Here is a 26,747-nt window from a genome sequence, read left to right as displayed (position 1 = left end):
ACTAGCTGTGTGACCCTGGGCAAGTCACTTAACCCCAACTGCATTTAAAAAAAAAAAAAGATAAATGGCCTTTGCTTACATAGAAGTCATGTTTTCTTTTAGCTTGATTGTTTTTTGCTTCTCTTTTTCCAGATTGCCCTTCACTTCAGTATATTTGTACTCCAAATCTGTTGTTCTTTTTCATTTCTTAAATAGGCTTGTCACTGTGGATTCAAGTTTCACTAACCTGCTAATTATTTCTGCTACGAAGTCCATAAATTCTGCCATTTCTTCCCTTCTAACTTCTTCTCATTTTTTATTTCTCTCCTGCACCCTTCAGGGATATCATGCTATTGTGGTCTATACTCAATTGGGTTCTATAGGGTTCAGTTTTATCAGTAATTGGTTCAATCAACTTTGTCTTGTAACATTTACTTAGAGAAGATTACAATCTTGTAAGTATTTTAAGTATTTCCTAAAATAAATATTTCTTCTAATTCAGTATCCCCCCTTGGTTGATTTATCTGCTTGTGTTCTAGGTTTTGTGGTGAACTGTCTTCATCTTGAAATCTCTGGCAGTTTCAGAAGTTGGATTTTTTCCCCATATTATTGCCCTGTCATTCAATTTCTGACTCCTCATGGATATAATCTTGGGGGCTGACCCTCAATAATGTCTCAGCCTCCTCCAAGATTAGCAAATTTACTTTCCTCTAGACTCAGTCCCTGCTCCAAGTACCTGTGGGGATAAGACTGGCCCCAATTATATTTCAGTCCCATTTCCCAAGTAGGTGAAGCAACAAATGCTGATTCTCTGCCCTATTCCATCCATTCTTTAGTTCTCTGGTTAGGCAGAATTAGTGTCTGCTGCTTTTTACAGGGTTGGGAGATTTGTTTCAAGTAGAGACCCTGTCACATTGTAGTACCCTACCTATTAAGTTTCCTCCCCATTATCTTCCATACTACCTCATAGGACGAGGCAGAATCAATGTCCAATGCTTGCTGCAAAGGAGTGAAAGAAGGGCTGGAGAATCTCTGTAGCAAGGTGGAAATCTCTAAATAAGTCCCAAAGCACAAATGGCAAGTACACCTACCCAGAGCATGGAACCTGGTCCTGGAGGAAAAGGATTAGCTGTTAGGATTCTTGCTTTCTTATCCCGGGGATTCAACTGCAACTGCCCTGTTGTATATCATTTCTCTTTAGAAGGTTTTTTGAGAATTATTAAAACTGGAGAAAATGTTTGGTTCTCCATCTTGTAGGTCAGGTGACTTGGAAGAGTCTCTGAGCTATTAAATACAACGGCTTTTTCCTGATCCTTCTTGACCCCTCTATAACATTTGACACTCTTTATACTCCTCCTCTTCGATTTTCTCCTTCCTCAGTTTTCCAGACATTATTACTACTCTCCTGAATCTTCTCCTACATGTCTAACTGCATTTTCTCATTTGTAGGATTATCTTCACTATCCTCTCAAGGCAAATTCCAGCCAAGATGGCTGTATGTACAGCCAGATCTCCTACACCCTAATCCAGAAAAAAAAATTTTTTTTTAATAATAAAACAGAAAATGGAACAAATACCAAGAAATCCAATGGGAAACTACCGTAACTGACCTGTTCAAACCCACAACTATACAAGAAATCATCCATCAATTCACAGAAAAGAGAAAAAGGTGCTGCCAGCAAAGCCAGCACCAATACAAATAAGTCTCCCAGAATGACCAACAATAGGAAAGGACCTATAGGGCTTTCTGTCCAGAGTCAACAGGAGTGAACAGCTTCACCAAGAAAGTTACAGGTTGGTTATAACCTACATTAAAGCCCTTGGAAGCCCCATTCAGCAGCAGCAACCTCTTAAAGGCCACTTTAGATCATCACCTCAGGGCTCCAAGGTCCTAAACACAATATCCTGAGACACCATAAAAAACCCTGAATATCTATCACTCTTAACCTCAAAGACTGTGGAGTGGGCCCTAAATCTGGGAGAACGTTGGGCCCAGCAAGCCAGGTGACCCAGGGCCAGACACTGACTACCCCACAAATTACCATCTTATCCAAAATCACAGCAAGGGGTTGAATCTGTTCAGGAACTAAAGCTGGAAAGATGATTAAACCAAGTAAGTCACTGGCAAGTATCAAAAATTACTGCAAATCTAGAGATCTTTAAAAAAAAAAAAAGAGAGAGTAATTCTACAAGGTCAGGTGATAGAGATTAAGTGGGAGAGAGTTCCAAGTAGGAAACCTTTGAAAATTACATGTAGAACATATTATGTGTAAAAAGAAAAGCAAGCTGAACATGAGAGATTTACAGTTTCACTTACAATCCACTTTTTATTTTCAGTAAATGGAAATGCCCATTTTAACTGACATTTTAGTTAAGGATTTAAAAAAAAGACTTTAAACTAAAAAAATAGGGATTTCCTATTAAAAATGAGAGCAGACATTCCCCATAGTTGAAATTTAAAGCCCAAATTTAAAAAATAATTGTAATTTCTCCTAAAAAAGTACATGTGCACAGAATTGGGGGGAAATTATATGCCAACATATACAATTTCTTTTTTATTCACAAAAAAGCAAATACAATTTGACAGCGTTTGAAAAGGCAGATTCAAATATGTCGCCAACACTTACCAGTTGAGTGACCATGATTAAATCACTCAACTTCAGCTTCTTCCTCTGTCAAAGGGAGCTAATACTTCTATTACATAACACACTGCACTGAAGTGAGGGTCAAATAAGATCACACGTATACAGTGTTGTGCAAACCTTAAAACACTATGAATGTCAGCTATCATTACTATCATCTGCTTATTATGCCCTAAAAGTTAATGTTTAGTTCCAGCACTGCTGTATTCAGTTATCGTTAAGTATTCAAGTGAGCAACTGTCATCTTAAGCTTGCGAACTTTATGATTGTAGTCATGTGTGAAAATGTTGATTCAAAGCAGGGCTGTTGCACTGTATGAGACCCACTTTAAACAGTGAAGCAATTTTACTGTATTTTGTGTAACTACTTTATAACCACTACTATGGTGGGAAAGAAAAAACAACAGCTGTTACATAAAATCCCACAAAAATCCAAACCATTTTATTCAACAGTAGGCCCACACTCACTGTGCTACCAAAAGAGCAGCCCAGTTGGTATTTAGTTAGACAAGAATGCCCAAGGACTACAAGAGGGAAACAAAATGTCTGCCTTGAGAATTACTCATCACTACCCTAAATATTATTGACAAGAGTTCCTCAAATGAATTTTCCCCAGTCCTATAGGCACACAGTTGATTTTTTTAATGCAGCACTTATTACCAAATACCAACTTGCTGACTATTTTTCTGAAGTTGAAATACCAGTCCAGCTAAGCACAGAAAAACTCTTCACCTGGATAACATCCTAGATTTTTTTTTTTTTTTTTTTTTTGTTGCTACAGCAACTCTCAAAGACCACCTATGGAAGGGTTGTAATCTTGATCAGTGGAAGGAAACCTACACTGGTGAAACTGGAAATCCTTAAAGTAACAAGCAAGTACAGACTTTACATTTATCCCTATAATTAAAATAAACACTTTGTACCTTATTGTACTTCTACATTATATTATTATACCTCCTACATAGTCTTTATCTTCCCTACTACAAGATCAACATCAAGAGAGTAAGGACCATAATCTTCATAGACTTTGGTTCCCCCACGGTACTAGCACAGAGACTTACAAAAAAGTAGGAATTCAATAAATCTTTGTTAAGCTAAATTGATCCTTAAATGGAGATGTCATCTCATCAATGTGGGAATTTCCTCCAATGGAGCAACTGAAAAACACCAAGCACTTCCTCTTCCAGTTTGATGCTTGTCCAAACCTTTCTCCACAAAGTATCCACTCAACATAGTAGAGGCATCAAGAGCATTTATTAAATACCTACTATGTGTCAAACTGTGTGCTGTGTTGGGTATGTGTACAAGTACAAAGTGAACTATATAATAAAAACCACATCGTAAAAATAATTTTGAAAGATAATAATCTTTAATAATATGACCAACATAATGATCAGATATGATTCCATAGGACTCATGAAAAAGAATGCTACCCCTTCTGACAGAGACATGATTGCCTAAATATGCAGGAAACACAGTTGGATTTTTTTATATAGCCAATATTTGAATTTATTTTTTGCTTGACTATGCGTATTTTTGCTTGACGTGACATATTGGTTACAAGGGTTTTGTTTCCCTTTTGTTCAAGTTGGAGGAGAAAGTAAAAGGATGAGAAAATAAAGGTTTGTTAATTTTTTTTTAATTAATGAAAAAATATAAAGTGAAATAATCCCTGTCCTCAAAGAGCTTACATTCTCTTGGGGATACAAGTTTACTGATAAATCAATTCAGGATTTATATTCAATAAATAAATTTAGTTTTCCTATAAACCCACAATAAGAAATAAACTCCTTAATCAACTTGAGAGAATTATAGGATCTTGTCCACTGAAGGCGGCAAATTATACCACAGAGGAAACAACTAGAGATAGGCTGAGAGAATCAATCCCCATTCCATATTTATTTAAAAAAAAAAAAGCCATGCCCTCCAGCAGGGAGGATGGGAAGCAGTTAAGGCTGGGAGCAATTGTGGAGAGGAATCCTGCTCCTCCCCAACTCCAAGGGTTACATTCCAAAAAGTCTTCTCTGTTTCTTCTACTAGTTACATATCTTCATAACAATACCCTCTCAGTCAAGTTATCATGTTAAAAAACATGTATTAACCACCTACTAAGTGCCAAGGGCTGTGCAAAGTAATAAGAGAGATACAAGGAAAAGCAAAAACAGTCCTTACACTCAAGAAGCTCACAATCTAAATGGTCAAAAGAAAACCATAGGTTATTAAACTGAACATCAGATGGAAAAGTGGTCAACAGTCCTCAAAAAAAAGCAACACAAACTATTACCCATATGAAGGACTGCTAAACAACTCTGAAGTTTCGTCTCACACCCAATAAAACTGGCACAATGTGGGAAAAAAACAATATTGAAAGGATTGCAGAAAAACAGGCTTATAACTACAATCTTGGTCAACCTGTAAGTTATTCTAGCCATTTTAGAAAGCAATTTGAAGTTAGGCTTTTAAAAAAGTGACTAACATGTCCATATCTTTTAACCCAAAGATCCCACTACTAAATGTAAGGTAAACTACCCCTTTAAAGCCCTTTTCATATGGGGCAATTTAGTGATGAAAAGAGCAAAAAAAAATTTTACATAAAGGGAAAGGTTTATATCAATAGCTAAAGGGTTTAACATATTGCCACTGTTTTTTGATACCTAAAAGCAGTAAGAAAGAACTTTTAAAAAAAATACTTCTAAAATGTGTATGAAGAAATGGCTTTCGGTTAGGATTTGAGCAATTTTACAGAAAATGAATTGTGGTGTCAATACAAAGTTTCAAAACACCTGGTGACAACGTAGAATAATGCCTCAATTGTGCCATCATTTTGCTGTTTTAAAGATGCAGAGAACATAACTTTTATTTAATAAAAACTACAGAAATCTGAGTATAAAGAAACACTTTCAAGAACATTAAAGGAGATATTGGACCTGGCTGAAGGCTTCAGAGTTGCAGAAGATTATGATGGCTTAGAATATCTGTATGTAACTTATGATTAAAGAGAGTAAAACTAAAAAAAAAAAAGTCAAACATTTGGAACCTGGGTATGATTATAAAAGGATGATATGTCTGATAGGGGAAATATGTGGGAAGAAATTTGTTATCCACTTTGTACTTTTCTTAGAAAACACTGTAATGTACTGCTGATATTTTTAATTAAATAGAAATTTACAATATGGCTTTAAAGACTGTGGTTAGTTGAGTTTAGGCATAAATTATTTCATATGATCAGTTTAGAAGAATTTCCCCCCCAGTATATATTTGTGTTGCATAAATGTAGTGTTTTTCTGTTCAGATAATGAATCTTTTGGGAAAGTGAATTTTTCAGAATTAACTTCAGACTATAATCTTAATATTTAATAGATGGAAGATGAATAGTAGAATTATAACATATTGAGTGAAATTTGGGGGGCTCCAGACCTATAATTTCAGTGGTATAGGGTATTACTGGTAAGGAAACTCCCTTTGCCGCTGCAGATCCACAAGTGTTCTGCAACTTCCAGTTATAGAGAGTTTATTGGGAGCAGCGAGAGGTTAAGTGACTTACATAGGGCTGTATAGCTAGTATTGTTTATCAGAGACTAAACTTGAACCCAGGTTTTCTTCCCTGTGATACTGACTCTATCCACTATATGACACTGTCTCTCACTGAGATACTAGGAACTTATAAATATTTAATCTTTTCTCTTATTAGTTTTTTTCCCCTAAACTGAAAACTGAATTTCCATTTTCATTTGGTTAAAAGTTAGAGAATGTAATAAAAACTAGTACAAAATATAATTGAAGATTGAGAGAAAACCATTTATAATCTGACATATTAATTTTTTGAATGATAAATTTCTGTATCCCAGGATAAGTGCAGACATGATTCTCATTTGCTTATGAATCTGCATTACTTTTGAGGATTAGGTGAAGTAACTTGGTGTATTTAGCCTGGAGAAGAGAAGCCTGATGGGAAGGGAGGGGCGTTGAATAGGATAGCTATCTTCAAGAATTTGAAGTGATTAGACTAGCTCTGTTTGGGTCTAGAGGGCAGAACAAGAAGCAGTGGTTAGAAATTGCCAAAAAGCAGCAAATTTAATCTTGACATCAGGAAAAACTTGCTGACAATTAGAGCTGTCCCAAAGTGGAAAGAATTACCTGAACTAGAGAATTGTTGGGTTCCCCCTTCTTTAAGGTCTTTAAGCCTAGACTGAATGATTAGCTGTTTTAAGCGTCTCTGAATTCTCCATATTTGATATGGGGAGGGGGGGTGGAAGGAAAGAGTTAAAGAGATGTCCTCCATTCACGTCCTCCAGTTACATTAATGTCTTCCAGTTTGTTTGGCTGCTAAACTTTAATCATTACCCAGTGTATGGGCATCTACTTTATTTCAATTTCTTTGCTGCCTCAGAAATGCTGCTGTGATATTTTGTCATATGTGGTACCTTTCTTTTTGAATTTAATGTCTTAGTAACTGCCTTGAAGGCAGGGAGATTTTTTTTTTTGCCTTCCTTTGTACCCCTAGCCCCTTAGCCCAGTCCCTAACAAATATAAGTGCTTAATAAATGCTTGTAGACTGACTTGTAGGCTATAGACCTACAGCATTTGGCTATTGATGGTGGTCACCACTCCTAATGTCACCATAGTGATTGTGGAACACACTCTCCCACCAAAACTCTCAATATCTGTGGTCAAGACTGGGTACACACTTATAGAAACCTGTCAGAAAAACACCTGCAGGAAGAAAACCCTTGGACTGGGGGTAGTTTACAACTCTGGACTGTAGGCTTTTGAGGTCATCATTGGTGTATTCAGGAACATCTGTACTGTAACTGCTGTGGCTGTTGGTCCTAGCTATTCTTCAGATGGGCAGATCCTTTTAACAAGCTCTTTCAACTTACAAATCACCATTAAAATGGTATTTAGGAATCTCTCGTGTGAACAGAATCTACCTCAAACCAGGAAACTGGAAATAAAGCCCTTCAAACTAACAATCTCTGGGATATATAGGAGGGCTCAGTCATTTATTTACTCACCTGGATGTTGTACCGTCCAATCAGAATGAAGCTCGCATCAGCATAGCACAGATTGACCTGCTAAGCTTGGCAAACAAACCTAGCCTAGGGTAGGGGCCAGTCATTCCACCAACTGCCAACTTCTTGCTACTCATAAGGCAAGCAGGCCAGCATAGGAGAAGCAGTGGGGCATCCGAGGAAGAGACAAGAGGGAGCACGTGCAATGCAAGTCAAACCACTACCACTACCACCACTTCCCGTGGGACCCAGATAAATGCTGAACCCAAGAACCTTGAGAAGAACAGCCATAGTGTAAATTCCTATTTAATTAAATATGTCAACAGTACATCACAGTCTTTTCTAAGAAAAGTACAAAGTGGATAACAAATTTCTTCCACTGTCACTGGGAAAGGCATTGGTCAAATCACAGGTGAATTCAAATCACTGAAATGTGCAAAGCATTCCAATCCACCTCCATTAAAAATTACACCTATCAAACATAAAAGATAAATTTGTAAGGAAAGAAATGCCATTCTCTCTAGCATCAAGAGATCTCTGCAAAAAAAAATCAGCAGAAAGAATAACCTATAAAATGTTTAAATAATATATCTTAACAGAATAATAGAGTGAAATGTCATTACCCTTGACAAAGATCATAAAATTCCAGATCTCATAAAAATCTGGATAAAATCACTCACTATAAAAAACCTCTTACATTTTAAAAAACTGCTTCAGTTCACATTTAAATTACCTTGCTCAAAACAGAGGTATTCTTATAGTTGAGCAACAATGCTTAAAAGTTATTCAAAAGTAAAAGCAAATTATCCTTGTCCATGAACCACAGAGATTTCCTTAATGTTTTGGGTTTGTTTATTTTTTTAAGCTCCCTGAATATTTGCACATTATTTATGAAGGGTAGAGGGCATTCCAAAATACTGTGTTGGACTTTGGATCAATACAGGTCTCAAACTTACTTGTCACACCACAAAACTAGTCCATTTATAATTTCCTGAAAAATAAAGATGGAAAAATGTCCTTCTTAAATAAAAATCAATTTTTATTTTACTGAAAATCTTAGCGGTCACAGTGGAGCAAAGACCACCATGATCATATTGCCATGACCACAGCTAAAATAAGGACTTGAATTTAACTGGACTTGTCAGTGAAGCATTTTGATGCCCTACAGGACTCGCAGTACTTTAACATAATCTAAATTATGGTTAATAGCAACATTCAGTCAACAGGGTCATACAGAGCTGTGTTTTACTCAAAGTTATGCTTGTGATTATAATGTAAATAAAGCACTTTATAAACTGCTTTGATATTGTCAGTTGTGAGGGCTCACAGAAAATTATGTCAAAATTTGATTGCCTGGAGTTCATCAGCATTGTACATCAATTTCATCACGGCATGCTTGCCAGGGTTCTGGATACAAGACAATGTTCTTGTGCTTTCCCAGTCACCAATGGAGTGAAATAAGGCTGTGTGCTTGCTCCCATACTTTTTAGCATGATGTTTTCAGACATGTTGTGAAATGCTTTCAGTGACCGGACACAGCATGGAGGTCAGCTACCGAACTGATGGTAAATTCTTCGACTTGAAAAGGTTACAAGCCAAGAGGGAGTGTTGGTGCATGATTTTCTGTTCGCAGATGACTGAGCACTCAATGCAGCCTCTGAAGCTGAGATGCAACAAAGTATGGATCAACTCTCTGCTGCTTGTGCTAATTTTGGCCTAACATCACCAAAAATAACACAGGTCCTCCATCACACCATCTATATGTGAAATCATTGTTTACAGCAAATAGAGAAGTTCTGAATGCTGTGGATAAGTTCACTTACCTTGGCAGTGTACTTTCCAGGGATATACACATTGATAATGAGGTTGACAAACATTGCCAGAGCTAGCTCAGTGTTTGAGAGGCTCTGAAGGAAAGCATGGGAGAGAGAAGGGATTAGACTGACCAAACTGCAAGTGTACAGAGCTGTTGTGCTGACCTCATTGTTGTACGCCTGTGAAACCTAGACAGTATACCATCACCATGCCAGGAAACTGAATTGCTTCTATTTGAATTGTCTTAGGAAGATTCTGAAGATCACCTGGCAGGATAAGATACCAGCCACTCAAACTAAACTGCCAAGCTTTCAAACTCTGCTTCAGAGAGCACAACTCCAATGGGCCGCCCACGCTGTTCGAATGCAAAATGTATCCCAGTCAAAAAGACTACTTTACGGAGAACTCACACAAGGCAAGTGTTCACATGGTGATCAGAAGAAGCGATACGAGGACACTCTCAAGGTCTCTCTTAAGAACTTTGGAACTGATTGTATGACATAGGAGACACTGACACAGAATGGCTCTGAGAAGGTGCTGTGCTCTATGAGCAAAGCAGAATTGAAACAGCTCAAAGAAAAAGCAAGATGCCCAAATTTAGAGAATCCACCCCAAATGTTCACAGGGACTATTTGTGCCCAACCTATGGTAGAGATTCCAAGCTTGTAGTGGTCTGATCAGCCACAACTGGACATACTGAAATTTGATTCTAGCACAGTGATGTCATTTTGGTCCTCTTTGAGAACAATTGACAACATCCAACCAATTACACGAAGGCTAGCAATTGCTGTTATTGTTATTGTTGTCATATTTTCCTTTAAAGTGATCTCAAAGAGCTTTATTGGGAAATGTCAACTTACTCATCTTCAGGTCAATCAAACTTACCTGAGGAAGATGGCAGACCTTATTACCTCTTGTTCACACCTGTCAGAGAAGCTTAGGGAAGTAGTAAAAACTGCCCCATTACTAATTTTTGTACTACTTAGAGATTTTTTTGGAGAGAACGTACAATCCTGGGAATTCTACCACCCAGATTACTTAACTTATAACATCTCTGTGCCAGACACTGCCACAAACACTAGAGATCAAAAGACAAGAGCAAAAATGTTTGCCCTCAAAGAGCCCACATTCTATTACAACCACCAATTTTAAAGGATATTATATGAATCCCTGCCCCACTACTCCCTTCTTCCTCCACGTTTTTTCCCTTTTTCCCTAAGTCACTTACTTTTTTCCTTAACAAAAAATTAAAGGCTTTAAAGTCTGAAAACTGAAAAAAACATCGGAGATATATATATATATATATAGATATATATATATTTTTTTTTTTTTTCAAAAAACAAGGAAAGACAGTGTGGCATAGTGGAAAAGTCAAATTCATCTAAGCCTCAGTTGCCTAATCTGTAAAATTAAAATCTTGACCTAGGTGAGAAGTTCTGCTCTAATTCTTAATCCACTATGAATCTCTAGGTCTTCTTCAAAATCTACCTTTTTCCTCAGTCTCTTCCAACCAAGAAAATTTTTCTTTAACTATTCATGATAAATTTTTAAATCATTTGATTGATTTTCTGGTTTTTAATTACTATTATTCTAATAGTGGTGTCTCCCATTTTTCACCTCAAATGTAACTGCACTATTTATACACATTGTTTTTCAAGGAAAATATATTTCTAGTTCTAAACAGCAAACTTGGAAGAAAATTTTTGAAATGCTCCCCATTTGAAAATGGAAATTTAACTGTGTAAGAACTACAGAATAGTAGAGCTGGAACATACTTGTCTCTTAGGGCATCTAGTTCAATACCCTCATTTTACATATGAAGATACTAAGGCTTGAAGAGATAAAATTCTGTTACCAAGGTCAATCTGCAAGTTAAGTGACAGCTTTTTCCCGTGGCTGTCTGTCCCCCGTGCTGAGAACGTTCTCCTTTCCCCATCTCTGCCTCTTGAGCTTACCTGACTTCCTTCAAGTCTCTGGTAAAGTCTCACCTTCAGCAAGAAGCTTCTTCTAGCCCTCCTTCAAATCCTGTCTTCCTTCTGAGATAAATCAGTTATAAATCTAGTTGATGCATAATTGTGAAAACATTCTCGTGGTTCAAGGATAAGTCACTGAGATGACCAACTCTAGAGCAAAGGTTTAGACCTGGAAGGTGCTACAAAACAGTACCAGCAGGCAAAACAAAACTCAGCTTACCTTGGGGCTCATTTCTATCTTCCCTTTTGCCAAAAGTTATAAATTCAGTCTATATGAGAATTTTTCAGTCACAGTTGAAAAGCATATCTTTCAGCATATTCTGCTGTTATATTGGAGTCACTGTGAAGACTTTATAAAGTAATTAAAAATATTTCTTATTTATGCTTATGAAGTATAGAATGAAATATTTTAAAGTACTATATTAAGTTGTATAATAAAAACATTAGAATGATAATCAGGAAAAAGAAAAAACTATATTGATGTAAAGTTCACTCTGTTTAGTTACTTTTCAGTGTTAAAGAGCTACGACACTGGAAAAACATTTTATCTGAAAAGGTAAAACCAGCTGGGTCCAAAAATAAATTTAAATTGAGGTTTTAAAAAAGTATCTGGAAGCATAAAAGCCTAGGATATTGTACACACAAGTACTAAAAAACAATTAGGAGTAAAAATGTGAATGGTAGAACAAGATGTCTCTCCAATGATCAGGACCAGAAACTCCAATATTTGATAAGTAAGTTTACTTACCTTCCTAATGGATTGGAATAACTTAATAACATCTTCAGATGCTATTAAGTGATCAAGTTATCTTTTTTAGTATCCAACTCTATATTACTGCAGTGATAAAGAATTATCTTTTTTAAAAAACTGATACCACTTTGCTTAATGGAACAAAAGAAACATCAGGAAAATTGGCTGTGAAACAAATTGTGGTATCTTCACAGTGACTCCAATATAACAGCAGAATGTGCTGAAAGATATGCTTTTCAGCTATGACTGAAAAATTCTCATATAGACTGAATTTATAACTTTTGGCAAAAGGGAAGATAGAAATGAGCCCCAAGGTAAGCTGAGTTTTGTTTTGCCTGCTGGTACTGTTTTGTAGCACCTTCCAGGTCTAAACCTTTCCTCTAGAGTTGGTCATCTCACTGACTTATCCTTGAACCACGAGAATGTTTTCACAATTATGCATCAACTAGATTTATAACTGTAGAGCCCAAGAGATAACAGACACTGAAAATTACTAACATCTTAAGTCTTAGGCTAAAAGTCTCATCAAACAAATTAGTTTTCTCTAAATCAGCATAGTGAGTTCATTAAAAATAAAACATACATGTACCAACAAAAAAAATTCTTCAATCTTACAACAAAAGACTGAACAAATACTTAGTTAAGCTCAGGATATCTTAAGGACATATGGATGGTATTTACCTCCCCCATTCCCACCCTATGTCCTTATTCCTACATACGTATGCCTCAAAAACCCTACATCATTTTTATACAGTGAAATCCTACTCACTCCCCAAAACTCCTCAAATGCCACAATCTCTGCATAATCTTCCCAGATTTTCCCTGATAAGAAACTCCTTCCTCTTCTTGGGAAATCAATTTGATTTTTCATCCAAACATTTATTAGGCACTTAATACATGCAATACATTGTACCAGACACTGGGAAAGATACCATGATAAATGAGACTTAGTTGACATTCTCAAGGAACTTAAAATCTAATGATTACATAAATCTTTAATTGTGTTTCTCTCATGCAATTTTGTATTGATTGTTCGTATGTATATATTTCCCCACTACACTGTATGCTCCTTGAAAGCATCTACCAAGTCTCATTAATCTTTTCATCTCCTCCAGCACCTCTAGCACAATACTTCCTACATAATTAATATCTGTTGAATGAATGAATGAATGAATGAAAATGATATTCAAAATTTTAAATCTGCTTGAGAGATTGTGATAGAAAAGGAGGTCTTCTTTGAAGAAAACCTAAGCTACAGTCCCAGTGCAGTCACTTGAAAGTCATGCTAATGGGGAGCAAATCACTTAACCTAGCTGGGCCCCAGTATCCTTATGTAGAAAATGGCAATAATCATTCCTAAATTATGAACCTCATAGGGATACTGTGAGCAATGACTATAAAGCACTATAAATAATATGACAAATTATTTCTTTCTTGTTAGAGTAAAAGAATTCTCACTTGTAAAGGAAATTTCAATATGATAGATCCCAAGTCACTTTCCAAATAACAGACACAGCACTACTACTAAGATAAAATTACTTTAATAATGAATCAAAGTACAAATAAAAACACTGTAAGAATTCTAAGAAGGGAAATATTGCTTCCAATGGGGAGGAATTAGGGAAGGCTTTCATGGAGAAGATGCTATTTGAAGCAAACCTTAAAGGACAGATAGATTTTTAATAGGCCCAAATATGAAAATGGTATGAGAATCATGTAAGCAAAGGCCCAGAGGTAGAAGAACTCAATATGTGTTCAGAGAATGATGACTAATCCAATCTGACTGGATTTTAGGATAAATGAATGGAAACAATGGGATATAAAGCTGGTTGTGTATTTAAGTTGAGACAGGCCTTGAATTGACACAGTTAATTATATTGTGGTTAAAAAAAAAAAGGGTCCTACCTAGATTCAGGAGACTTAGGGAATCCCAAAAATCCCACCATGGATATTAACTGTGTGATCATGGACAAATCACTTAACTTCTCTTTATAACCTCAGTTTCCTCAGCTGTAAAATGGAGATAGTAAAACATATTATAGAGCGAACCCAAAGACAAGGAAAATCTGAGCTCAAATCTAGCCCCTGACAATTACTAGATGTGTAACTGGGCAAACTTTGTCTGTTTCAATTTCCTCCACTGCAAAATGGGGATAATAATAGCACCTACCTCCCAGGGTTGTCCTAAAGATCAAAGAAGATAATCTGTGTAAAGGCACAGTGCCTGGAATATAATATGTAGTTAATATAAATGTTTCCTTCCTTCCTTCACAGCTCTGTTTTGATAAAATGACTTCATAAACTTTAATCTATCAATATTAGTTGTCATTATTGCTGAATGCCATGCTCAGAAATTTTTACTTTATTCCTAAGGTAACAGAGAGTTTTTGAGTGGCAATGAAGACTAGAGGATGGGAGGTAGGGTTAGAAGTCTATTTGTTGTCCAAGTGAGAGGAAAAAAGCATCTCAACTAATTTTGTGGCAGTGGGACTGAAAAAGGGGATGAACGCAAGGAATATTGAGGAGTTAGATTGTCAGACTTCTTAAGGCTTATAAAACATTACATTATTATGGAAACAGAGGCAAGAGTAGCCCTAATTCTGGAATCTAAACTGGAAAAAAAAAGATTAAGTACATCAAATTACCTCATCATTTAACTCATCATAAGATAGTTCCATGGTAATGAATTTTTCTGTCAGCCACAGTTACAGAAGGGCTTATGATCATGGTAGGATCTGACAAAATTACATATCCTTGAAACACTGAAACATTTATTCCTTAAATGCTAAGACAGTCACTATAAGATCAATTTTAAAGAACAGAGTTTTAAATGTTGCTTACATAAATTCTGGGGAGCTAGGTAGCACAGTGAATAAAGTACTCTACCTGGAGTCAGGAAGATTCATCTTCCTAAGTTCACATAGGGCCTCACACACTTACTAGCTGTTCAGCCCTGGGCAAATCACTTTACCCCATCTGCCTCAGTTTCCTCATTTGTAAAATTAGCTGGAAAAGGAAACGGCAAACAACTCCAGTATTGCCAAGAAAACCCCAAATGGGATCATAAAGAGTTCCACAGGACTAAAAATGACTGAACAACAAAAATTTCTAATGTCAAATCCATGACGGAAACTAGGACATTTGAAAGTACATAAAAATTCTATGAGGTTAACATTAAGAACAACCATAATACTTTATAATGTGTTATTAAAGATACTGAGCTAGAGGGTCTTGATTCTAAGTGTCTTGAGGGTAGTGACCAGTGCCTAGCATAGTGACTTGAATATATGAGATGCTCAATTAATGTTTGCCATTGAATAAATAAATAGTAGGAGCAATGCCTTATAACTGAGACTCAATCACTTTAATAAACTTTGAGTAATCTCACACTCCAAACTGAAAGAAATAGAACTTTGAGTGGTCTAATAGTTGGATATAGCCCTTCATTATTAAAGTGTCCTTGACCCCAAAAGGAATTTCTTTGCCATGGTAATTCCAAGCTGCAATCTAAAGATGAAAATGCAGAGGGGGATATTCACAAAACACTGTATTTGTGCACAGCAGCAGTTTAAACAGCCAATTCATTGACTACCCAATAAGGACAGGGATGCACACCCACTAACCCTGTCAATAGTGACCATATCCCCCAAAGGCATGAAACCCATTTTGTTAATTATGCTTAGACAAAGTTTCTTTATTTAACAAAAAAAAAAAAAAAAAAGAAGACCACCATCCCGGGATTCCTCTCTCCCCTTCCGGGCAAAAGAAGGTAATATCCATATAAATAATTACCAGAAATTGAGAAATGTATATAATATTTTCCATCAAATAACTCTGAGGAAGAGAAAAGGTGACAGAGAAGGGAGTATTTATATAGTGCCTACTGTGTCTGAAGCACTGTACTAAGCATGTTTTACAAATATGTTCTATATGATGCTCACAACAACTTTGAGAGGTAGATGCCATTATTACCCAAATTTTATAGTTAAGGAAACTGAAGCAAACAGAGGTTAAGTGACTAGCCCAGGATCATACAACTTACTAAGTATCTGGAGCTGAACTTGAATTCAGGTCTTCTTCAGGCCCTATCCATGGCACTACCAGCTACCTCTAATGTGTAACTTTATTTATAATTATACATTTAATGTATAATTTAATTAAATAACTTTAAGCCACAATTATCCCATTATATATCCTAAGCAATTGAGTGGCACAGAAGACAGAGTGCTGGGCTTAGAGTAAGGAACATATGAATTCAAATCCTGCCTCAGACACTGACTAGCTCTGTATCTGCAAAGCACTTTGCTAACATAAATGCTAGATGATAATAATAATAATTCAGTGTATAAACTGCTGAAGTACATCCTCAACTGTGAGACATGTTTCCAAAAATTATTTAAAGAGTTATAAAACCACTTAAGTCATCTGGCAAGAAAATAGCAAAACCACACATTTTTAAAAATGATATATTACATAAATTGTTGTATGCTCAGCTCCTGCAACCCTTCAGATAAAGAGAAAAAGACTACTGTCAAGATACTATGAGGAGACACCCTGTTGTCCAGAGCTAAGGCCCAGAAAGCAGGCTGTGCCCTGAGTCTGGCATAACAACAATCCTTTTCGAACAGATGATCCCTGAGCTCAGGCAAGTACCAACAGACCCAGACATGAAGCCCTGCTATGATGGGACTTTTTGTCACTAGACAACAGTGCCTCACTGTTGCTGTTGTGCCTCACTACTGTTGCTATACTACACTGTTTGATTCTTTGTCTAGCCTCAAGTATATAAAACAAGGTTCAGCCACATTAAAGCCAGTCCCCCTACAAGGGGCGGGACCCCTGGCACACGTGTCTAATTTGCCTCCTTGCTTACAAGAGGTTTCCCTCCCTTTGATATTAAACTTCTGTTTGATTCCTGACTCTCCCGTCTGTAGCCTGCTCAGTTTAGCTCTGGCCATTCACAGGTTAGATGCCAGTTGGCTCCAGCCTGACACACTTAAAACAACACTGGTATGAAGTTAGTTATATCACTATAGTTTTTCGGAGCCAAAACTACTATACTACTTTTCTTATTAAACAAAGCCTTATTTGATTCTTCCTACCTACAATTAGTTTTCTGTCTTGATATAAAGTCGACCTCTGGAGTTACTGCTCTTGGGAAAAATATGACATGTAATAAAATGTTCAGTGTTATTAAAAAAAAAAACCTTGTTAAAAGCTTAGTCTACTATATTTTCTGCAAAACATAAAACCGAATTAACAAACCTTCTCCATCTAAGCATAGGCCCATTATGCCACAAGCCCAAACACATGCTGCAGTGTTTAACATCAAAGTTAAAGTATGAAAGCTGACCTTTGTATTCTATTAGCCTTTTTCTCCCTTCTTTTTAACTCATTTTTCATTGCAAGGTTCAGGAGCCCCTGTAAAGGAACAGAGTTATCTCTGTAAAGTCTAAATCAAGGGATGCTGGGAATTTTCCCATCTTTAACCTCCCTACTTTAATTGGCATTAGGTCAGTTCAAGGAAAATACATCAATTCCCTGAAGGGAGAATGGAGGAGGAAAAGAAGGAGAGTAGCGAAATTAAAGTCAGAAGAAAATGTAATGTATGTGTGTATGCATATATATATACACACACATATATGTAACATATATGCTAATAAAACAAATATAAAGAGCAGTGAAGCTCTTAATTTTCAGTATATTCTATGATTTCCCCAAAACTAGTAATGCCATTTCTTTGAAGACAAAAAAAATTCCATAAGGTGTTATAAACCTTAAAGGTTACTTTTTCTTGGCCACAAAATTTGATCTAGAAACAAAAATGCTGGATTCCAAAATGGCAAAGTATATAAACAAAGAAGGAACACTACAGGCAATATGCCAGTCAGGGAGAGTTTCAAGAAAAACTGACATTTTTAGCATATTTTCTATAACCTAGAGAAAATGCAGAATTGGTTCTGTTCTAAGCAAGAGTCCTAGACAACCTCAGGATATTTCTTTCTCAGCCAGGCAATGCTTGTAAAAGCAATGTAAAATTGAGAGGCCTGTACACACTTACCGTCCCCTAAAAACAGTTCTTATAAGAAAGTAGGCTCTCAGGAGGCTATTTGCCTTCTCTGTCACAAGAAAAGAACAATTACCAGGGGAACTGTAAACAGTAAAATTGTCCATGTTTAAAAGGAATGGGTAAGGGATTTCTCTCTTTTCCCATACAGACTTACTGTCTCAGGAAGCTAATAGGGCCTTTGGCATTTGCCCTTTGGCACCGAGGACTCAATAGCCTGATCTTAAAGACCTTTTCCAAAAAGGGAGAAAAAAATTAAACCTGACAACAAACGTTTGGCACTTTTCCCACTATTTTCTCTACTTCTCATTTTAATGTAGGGGGGAAAAAAAGAAATGGTCTCCAGTGCCTCCTACAGCACTTATAAAAAGCAAAACTACATTGAGGTAGATTAATTTAAGTCTCAAAAAAATGGAAAGCATCCTTAGAGGTTATTTGACCATTCCCTATGCAGAAATCCCCAGACAGATGATAATAGGACCTAGGCCTGGGAAGGGCCCTTAAAGATCACCTAGTCTAAATTCATTTTATAGATGACATAACATTAAATTATTTACCCAAGATCATAGCCCCAAGTTTTCTGACTACATCTCCATGGCCCTTTCTATTCCACCAGAAGGCCCCAGTCTTTGTCTGAATTGGACAACCTTATTATTAAAAGAGAGAGACAGCAAGGTGGCTCAGGGGCAGCTAGGTGGCACAGCAGATAGAGTGCCAGGTCTGGAGTCAGGAAAACCTGAGTTCAAATCCAGCCTCAATCACCTATTAGCTCTGTAACCCTCCAGAAGTCACTTAACCCTGTTTACCTCAGTTTCTTCATTTGTAAGATGCGCTGGAGAAGGAAATGGCAAACCACTCCAGTATCTTTGCCAAGAAAACTCCAAATGGGGTCACAAAGAGTTAGACATGACTGAAAGTGAACAACAACAGCAGATAGAGCACTCCATAGGGCCTGGAGTAAGGAAGACCTGAGTTCAAATTTGACCTCAGACACTCACTTTGCTGTGAAATCCTGAGCAAGTCACTTAACCTCCGTATGCTTTAATCCACTAGAGAAGGAAATAACAAACCAGTCCAGTATCTTTGCCAAGAAAATCCCATAGACAGCACTGACATGATATAATCCACACAGGTCATGAAGAGTACAAGACTGAACAACAACAACATTGTTAAAAAGCTATTCCAAAGCCTAGGACAATGGCCAGGGGCACAGAGTGGGTGCTTAATAAATGCTTGCTCATGGACTGAACTGAAATCTGCCTTCCAATAATTTCCACCTTTTTGTCCTACCTTTCATAACAACAAAGAATAATATCCTTCTTTTAGTTGATAATCCTTCAAATAGTTGGAAACTGTTCTCGTGTTCCCTTTCCCTTTTAGATTCTCCAAGCTAATCATCTCCAGTTCCTTTAATCAATTTTCCATATTATATAGTTTCAAGGAATGGTGGAAGGAAATGTACTTTCAGATCTTTTTTGTTTGCTTTGCTTTATAACTGGTTCCTCTGCCTCTTATTCTTTTCTTTTTCATAGAGAAATGCCAAGGGTAGTAAATTTTGCTTAGCCATTATCCTTTTACCTCAGGTACCTGCTTCCAAACACAGATGAAACTAGTCCTATGTTAAACTGGTATAGCATCAGGCACAAATAATTACTCACCCCCTCAGTTTCTCTTCTCTTCTTTGTTATCCCAAGAAGTAAAGAATCTACACACAAACTGCATTTATGTATACTCATTTATGTATACTTTCCACATAACAACACTATGAAATAGGTAGTCAAATTCATAGTCGCTACCTACTTTTTACAGACAAGGTCACACACCTAGAAAGAACTGCACTCAGGAGTCAAAAGTTAAGTCTTCGATTCAAAAACTCTCTCCAAATCTGCATATATTTCCAGAGCACCAAGCTCCTGCATTAGTTTTTCTCCTAAAAACTAGATATCCATTCACCCCAGACCACCCTTGACTCAGCTGTCAAATTAATCTTTCTAAAGAGCAGATTCAACCATGTCATCTCCCTGTTCAATAAATTCCAGTGGCTAATAAGTGTCTGAGGCAAGACTCTAAATTGCTTGGGCTCTATTCATATTAGACCTAGCTGCCTAAATCCAAACTCTTTTTGGATTTGGAAATGAACCTTCAGAGAGGTTAAGTCACGAAAGTCACAAAGATAGCCAGAGGCAAAGTCAGAATTCAAATCAAGTCCTCTGAATCCAAATCTAGAAACCTTTCCACTGTACTACATACCCAAGATCATTTAGTTCTTAAGCTATACACAACACCTGAGAACCAAAAACCTTACTAGTTCTAACTGAATGTTTTGCTCAAGTTCAGATACATGACTGTAACACACGAAAAGAATCAGTCAATAAGTATTTATTCGGCACCTACTATGTGCTAGGAACTGTGCCTATCCTCTGGATACAAATACAAAAATAAAACCACTCCTTTCCCAAAGGAGCTTACAATCAAAGTGAGCATTATGTAATAAACAAAATAATTTTGGTACACTACATATTTAGATCCCCCCAAAAAGACTATTTTGAAGAGTTTAATACAACACATGGAAATGCACGTCTAAAATCTCTTGGTCCCACCAGTTCACAGATCACTCTACTAATACAAAATCCACATGTAGTACAGTAATCCCAGAATTCTCAGACTGCTATTAATCAATAGAGAACTTGTAAAAAGTAGTCGTGGGGATGGAAACTACAGTACACTTCAAGCCAAATTTTCATCACTTTCTAAAGCACATCTCATTTTTTTGGTGTGGAATGTTTTCGAGATGTTTCTGTTGCTGTGTTTTTAAGGACTTGCTGGCTAGATAATTTTCCATTTTATTCTACCATTACAAACCCTGAGACAGGAAAATTGAGACACATTTCTTCTGTATGTGGGGTTACTGCATTAAGTTTCAGACTGAAGTTCAGACAACTCTTAAAGACTCCAAATTGCAAAGCTGTTGCTGATCCTCAGAGATAGAGTGAGTTTCCTCACCAAGATTTCTTTCTACCAATGAAATCACAAGTATGGTCTTTAAAAAAAAAAAAGTTCTGGACACAAATAACAAATGCCTTATATTCTGCTAAAGGAAGTGGAAAAGGGAAAGTTAGAAATTTCTTTAAAATTCCCATTAAGAGCACTGTAAATTCCAGATTTCCTGTCTTTATTTTTGTTCCTTCTACATCTGCTTTAGAGATCTGATGCTTCATTGATACTCCCAAACTTGATGAAAAGCAACCGACAAACCTTGTCAAAACAGAAATCCACCACCCCATTCAGTAGTCTCTGATTTTAAGGTCGAAAGTGGGTTATGAGTAAACAACTTTCATGCCACTCTGGCAGTAACACCGACTCACATTCATACAAATAGTGCTTCGAGGTTGGCAATGTACTTTCCTTACCCACCCCCAAGGACTTCGGGGGGGAGGGGGGGCAGGCTGTTCTGCTCCCGAGCCAGCACCAGGCCCACCCAGATTCCCCACTCCTCCACCACCAGCCCGGCACGGTTTAGTCTGCTTTTCTGGACAGGGAGCTCTCCTCTCCAACGCCTCGACAGGCCCCTTTTCACCCTCCCTCCTCATTTTCTGGCAACATCTTCACCCCCACGGTCTCCTGCAGCAACACTACAACCGGGCAGCACACCAGCGTGTGTCATGCCACAACTTTCTGACGGGCGTCCAACTCGGTGTTGCAGCCTGGACAACAGAAGTGACACATGTTTCTTAGATTCTGTTCCCTTTTGGATTTAAAAGGAACAAAGTAGGGGAAAGAGTAGGGGTGATGAACTGGGAGAGAGGTTACTTAGCAGCTTGAGGAGAGGTCTGGATGCTCCAGGACCAACCTGCACTGGTGGGGGGGGGGGAGCAGGAAGGATTCGGATGATTCTCCTTTCTCTGAACAGACCCCCACCCCCTACCCTTCTCCAGCCTCTTCCCCAGGCAAAGTAGCAAACTCATGAAGTAGCCGCTGCTGCAGTTTACTCGCAGTAGGGGGACGGCATGTGCAGGAGCAGGAGTGGGGGAGGAAAATTGGCTACGATGTTTCTCCTTCCACAGAACCGACCCCTCCTGCTTCCCCTGCCCAAAGTCTTTCCCAGAGGATAGGACCAGACTCTTGGAAGTAGCTTTTTTTTGGTGCATGCACGCAGCAGGAAGGAGGGCGTATGCGGAGGGGTCGCTTTGGGCCTGGCACCTTCCAGTGAGGGACGAGGTGGGGAGAACGCCCAACGGCTACTACCCTAACCCCGCACGTACGTGGCTCCCACGAGCTCCACTCTCCCTCCTCCCCACTCCCGCCCGCAAGCCCCTTACCCAGCCCCGCTCTACACGCCGCCAGCTTCTCCTCTCCGGAGGCTACGGGAGAAGTTGGGGAAAGGTCACCCCGGGGGCTGTCCCCACCCGCGTCCCCAGGGCCAGGGAACCCCACGCGGCCACCACCCGCGTGGGCGCCGAACCCCGAGGGCGGTAGGACCCGGGGGGAGCCGCCGCGGGGCTCATTCCCAGGCTCCGCCAGCCCCCACCCCCCACGTCCGGGGGATCCCCAAGCACCCCCTCTCCCACTACACGCGCGCGGCCACTCTCCCTTCCCCCCCCGCCCACGAGGCTGCCCGCGGGGGCCGCAGGGGCCGCGGGGGCGGGAGCGAGGGCCCCGGCACGAGTTGCACAAACTTTGGCGAGAGGGCCCGGGGCGCCGGGCTCCCGCTTCCTACCTGTGCTCAGGTTGTCGTTGATTTTCAAGGGCACCCGCAGGATGTAGACGAGGAAGAGCATGATGAAGAACCAGACGGTCCAGAGATAGGTCCACGACCACACGATGCACGACTTGAGCTGCTCCAGGAACCCCGGCCCCGCTTCAGCCATGTTTTCTGGCTCGCGCACCGGGGCTTTTCTTTTAAGTCAAGAGTTGCTGCTGCTGCCGCCGCCGCGGCCTCTCCGCACGGGCCGCCCGGCTGACTCATGGGCCGGCCCGGCCCGGCCCGGCCTGCCCAGCGGGAGCGCGGCGAGCGAGCGAGCGAGCGAGGCGCGCGGGCTCGCCCTTCGCCCCGGCCGCGGCTCCCCCGAAGCCCCCGCGCTGCCCCGGCCAACGCTTTCTCCTCCCTCACGGCTCCTTCCCGGCTCGGGATCCCGGCCCCCCTCCTTCTCCTCCTCCTCCTCCTCCTCCTCCTTCCCCTCCCCCTGCCGAGGTCGCCAAGCGGCGGCCGTGCCCCCGCCCGCTTTAATAGTTAGGATACTACTAGGTATCGAGACCCAAGTGCCGCCTCTTAAAGGAAAACCTGCGGCTGCGAGCAGAGCGTGGTGGGAGCCCCGGCCGGGTAGAAGCGCCGCCGGCCCGGGCTCCTCACCTCTCCAGTCACGGAGCCCGCGGTGTGGGGCAGCCCGGGCACCGACCCGGCTCCGCGCCTAGGACGCCTCGCCTTGCGAAGGAAAGACGGGGTTCGGCACTCATGGGGAGGCACGCAGTTACACATTTCTAAACAGATAGAGCGTGAAATATTAGAGTTACAAAGGAAACCAACTATATTCAAATACAGGGATGAACCGTCATATAGAGCGATGTAATTGTACGTATATTTTTGAATAACTTGTTTATGTGTGTATACATATATGAAGACAGGTTATCCCCAAAAGCATAAAATAAATAGGATTACAAAGGAAACCAATTACGTAGAAATGTAGTGATCAGTATTTATATAGAAGTTTAAAATTGTATATACATATACATATATACATATACATATTTTAGAAGCACTTGTATATGTATACATGTGTACATATGTATGTATAGAGGTAGACACAAAAAGCATAAAATATGTTGGATTACAAAGGAAACTATTGCACAAGCATATATACACACACGTGATCGATATTCATGTATATTACATATGTACATATGTGCACACGTGCATACCTATTGAGTGTTTCAAAAGACAAAGTACATAGGACTACAAAATACAACAATCACAGGGGTGTTCCAAAGGCATGAAATATATAGGATTACAAAAGAAACCAATTATATATAAATACAATGATCAGTATATTTAAATATATAATATACTGTTGGGAAGCCCTGTATGTATGTGTATGCTGATCCCTGCATTTCTATACAATTGGTTTCCTTTGTAATCCTATGTACTTTATACCTTTGGCATCCAGTATATGCATATGCATATATGTATAAGTATATATGCATATATACCTACAGGCACACATATAAAGGATGTTCCAAAAATGTAATACACATCCTGAATAGGTAGGTGCATACATATATATGATCATATGTGCCAGGTGTTCAAAAAAAATCTCTGCAGCTTAAGGTTGAGAGCCAAGAAGTGTGAGGTAGGATTTTAATTGTAGGAGTCACTGAGCATTACTAAGAGCCTACTATGTGCCCAACATTAGGCTAAGCAGAGGAGGATACAGAACTCAGATTTCTTGTCTCCTCCAAACCATGTTCCGTTTCCATGACTTCATGCACTCTTTTTATCCTGTAAGATTCTTGCCCCTGTTCTTCAATACATTTTCTTCCCAGGATTCATCCTGTGTGCTGAAGGCCTTCTTCTGGGTCTTTTTACATTTTCGAGTTCCAAGGGAACCCGCAAATGGCTATCTGTTATCTCTTACTCTCAATATGTAACTAGCTCACTTTTTTTTTTTCAAATTGTACATTTACTTTGTAATATCCCTTACACCAACAGCTGCCCACTAGGGACCAAACTTCCAGTTGGGCAACGCCTCTTTTTCTTTCTTTCCTTCTTCCTTCCTTCACTCCTTTCTTTTTTTCTCTTTCTTTCCTTCCTTCCTTTCTTTCATTTCTTCTCTGTCCACATAGGATATCATACCCTTCCTTACCTGCCAGTGGTGCTCTGTCAAAAGGGAATGTAAATTTTAATCTCTGAAACTTTTTTGTTTTTTTCTCTTAAAGACCAACCTTAATCCCAAATCACTGTCCCAGACCAGGCTGTACTTGGTCACTGTTTGGGCCCTGATTGTCTCAGAATGAATGTAAATAACAATTTTTTCTGTTTTGGCCAGAAATCCTAAGGGTCTTCCTCTCCCAGATCTATTTTTTTTTTTAAAAAGGCCATTTTTTTGCCTCATTTTTCATTAAGTCTCAATCACTGAATGGGCGCTGCCTCCATCAAACTGAGACCTGTTAAAGACCTTAGCTTAAAAAGGCCATGGTCTCCCACTGCATCCCAGGCCATCTCCAGTTGTCCAGATACATATCTGGCCACTGGACCCAGATGGCTCCAGAGAAGAAAGTGAGGTTGGTGACTTTGCACAGCCCTCCCTCATTTAAATCCAATTCACTTGAGTGTCAGGGCATCACCTTCTTGAAGTCATGGTCCTCTTCGAGAATGAAGGACAAACAGCCGCAGCAACTTCATATTACACTAGAATTGACCCACCTTCTCTGAACCGCCTAAGCTAAAATAATTCAGAATTACTATATTAGAGGCATTCTAGCATAAGTAAATCTTCAAGCTCAGCCAGAGTTAGGAGGCTTTATTTTTATTTTGTTTTTTTACTCTGAGTTTTTTGTTGGCAGTTGGAGCTTTTTTTTTTTTTGATACCTTTCCTCCCCTCCCCTTCCAAATAAAGTCTAATATAACTAATATTATTAGTTTTTCTTCTACTTTTTAGATTACAGATCAGACATGCTCAGATCTTCCTTCCTAGGTCAAAGTGGCCCTTTTAAAATACATGTATTCCCTTGTATAGATTTGACTCATTAAGCTATAAGCTTGCTACTTATATCCATTAAGCTAATTATGAGCTTTAACTTACGCCTCTGAGGTGAAACAGTAGATAGAGCATTGGGTTTAGAGTCAGAAAGAGCTGAGTGTAAATCCCACCTCAGACATACACTAGCTGTATGACCCTGGGCAAATCACTGACCTTTTATTTGCTTCAGTGACCTCCTTTGTAAAATGGGGATAATAATAGCCCCTACCTCCCATGATTATTGTGAGGGTCAGATGAGATAACATTTCTAAATAGCTAAAGTGTTATATAAATGCTAGCTATTACAATTATTATTTTGGCTCCTGCCTTAAAACGTTGCTACATATGCTGATATTTTTTAAAATCTTGTTCATCATAAACTTCTGTGGCTCATTGTTTAGGTTTTAATGACTTAAAATTAGTGTAAATTGCAATTGTTGTCTGTTCTGGCCAGAAACTTTGAGGGTCTTCCCCTCCCAGATTAATATTTTTGTGATGGTAAATTAGGCCATCTTTTGTCTCAGTTCTTAACTAGCCCTTAGTCATTGAAAGGGGGTTGCCTCAGACAAAATGAAGCCTGGGAAAGACCTTGATTTAGAAAGACCAAGGTCGCCCATTGCATCCCAGGGCATAGACTGTCATCTTGACTTGTGTCTTGCCACTGGACTTCAGTGACTCCGGAAGACAAAGTGGGCTTGGCAACTGTGCACACCTCTGCCTCACTTAAAACCAATTCACTGAAAAGTCAAGACAGCGCCCTCCTGATGTCATTGGTC

At 39.0% G+C, this 26,747-nt stretch overlaps 1 protein-coding gene across 3 annotated transcripts in view; it reads right to left on the bottom strand.

Annotated features, from left to right (window-relative positions):
- Positions 1-23,195, bottom strand: part of ST7 (suppression of tumorigenicity 7) — a 283,519-nt gene extending 260,324 nt beyond the window's left edge. Inside the window, exon 1 of one of the 3 annotated variants that reach the window (XM_027845020.1) lies at positions 22,956-23,195. In XM_027845020.1, coding sequence (XP_027700821.1) covers positions 22,956-23,106 — 151 coding nt within the window. In that variant the 5' untranslated portion in view covers positions 23,107-23,195. The remainder of the gene's footprint in view (positions 1-22,955) is intronic. The other 2 variants (XM_027845018.1, XM_027845019.1) reach the window with 2 other exon arrangements.
- Positions 23,196-26,747: the final 3,552 nt, after the last annotated feature.

This window comes from Vombatus ursinus, unplaced genomic scaffold (genome assembly GCF_900497805.2).
Source record: "Vombatus ursinus unplaced genomic scaffold, bare-nosed wombat genome assembly UNPS02014946.1, whole genome shotgun sequence".
Taxonomy (NCBI): domain Eukaryota; kingdom Metazoa; phylum Chordata; class Mammalia; order Diprotodontia; family Vombatidae; genus Vombatus; species Vombatus ursinus.
This window is presented reverse-complemented; position numbering and strand designations above follow the sequence as displayed.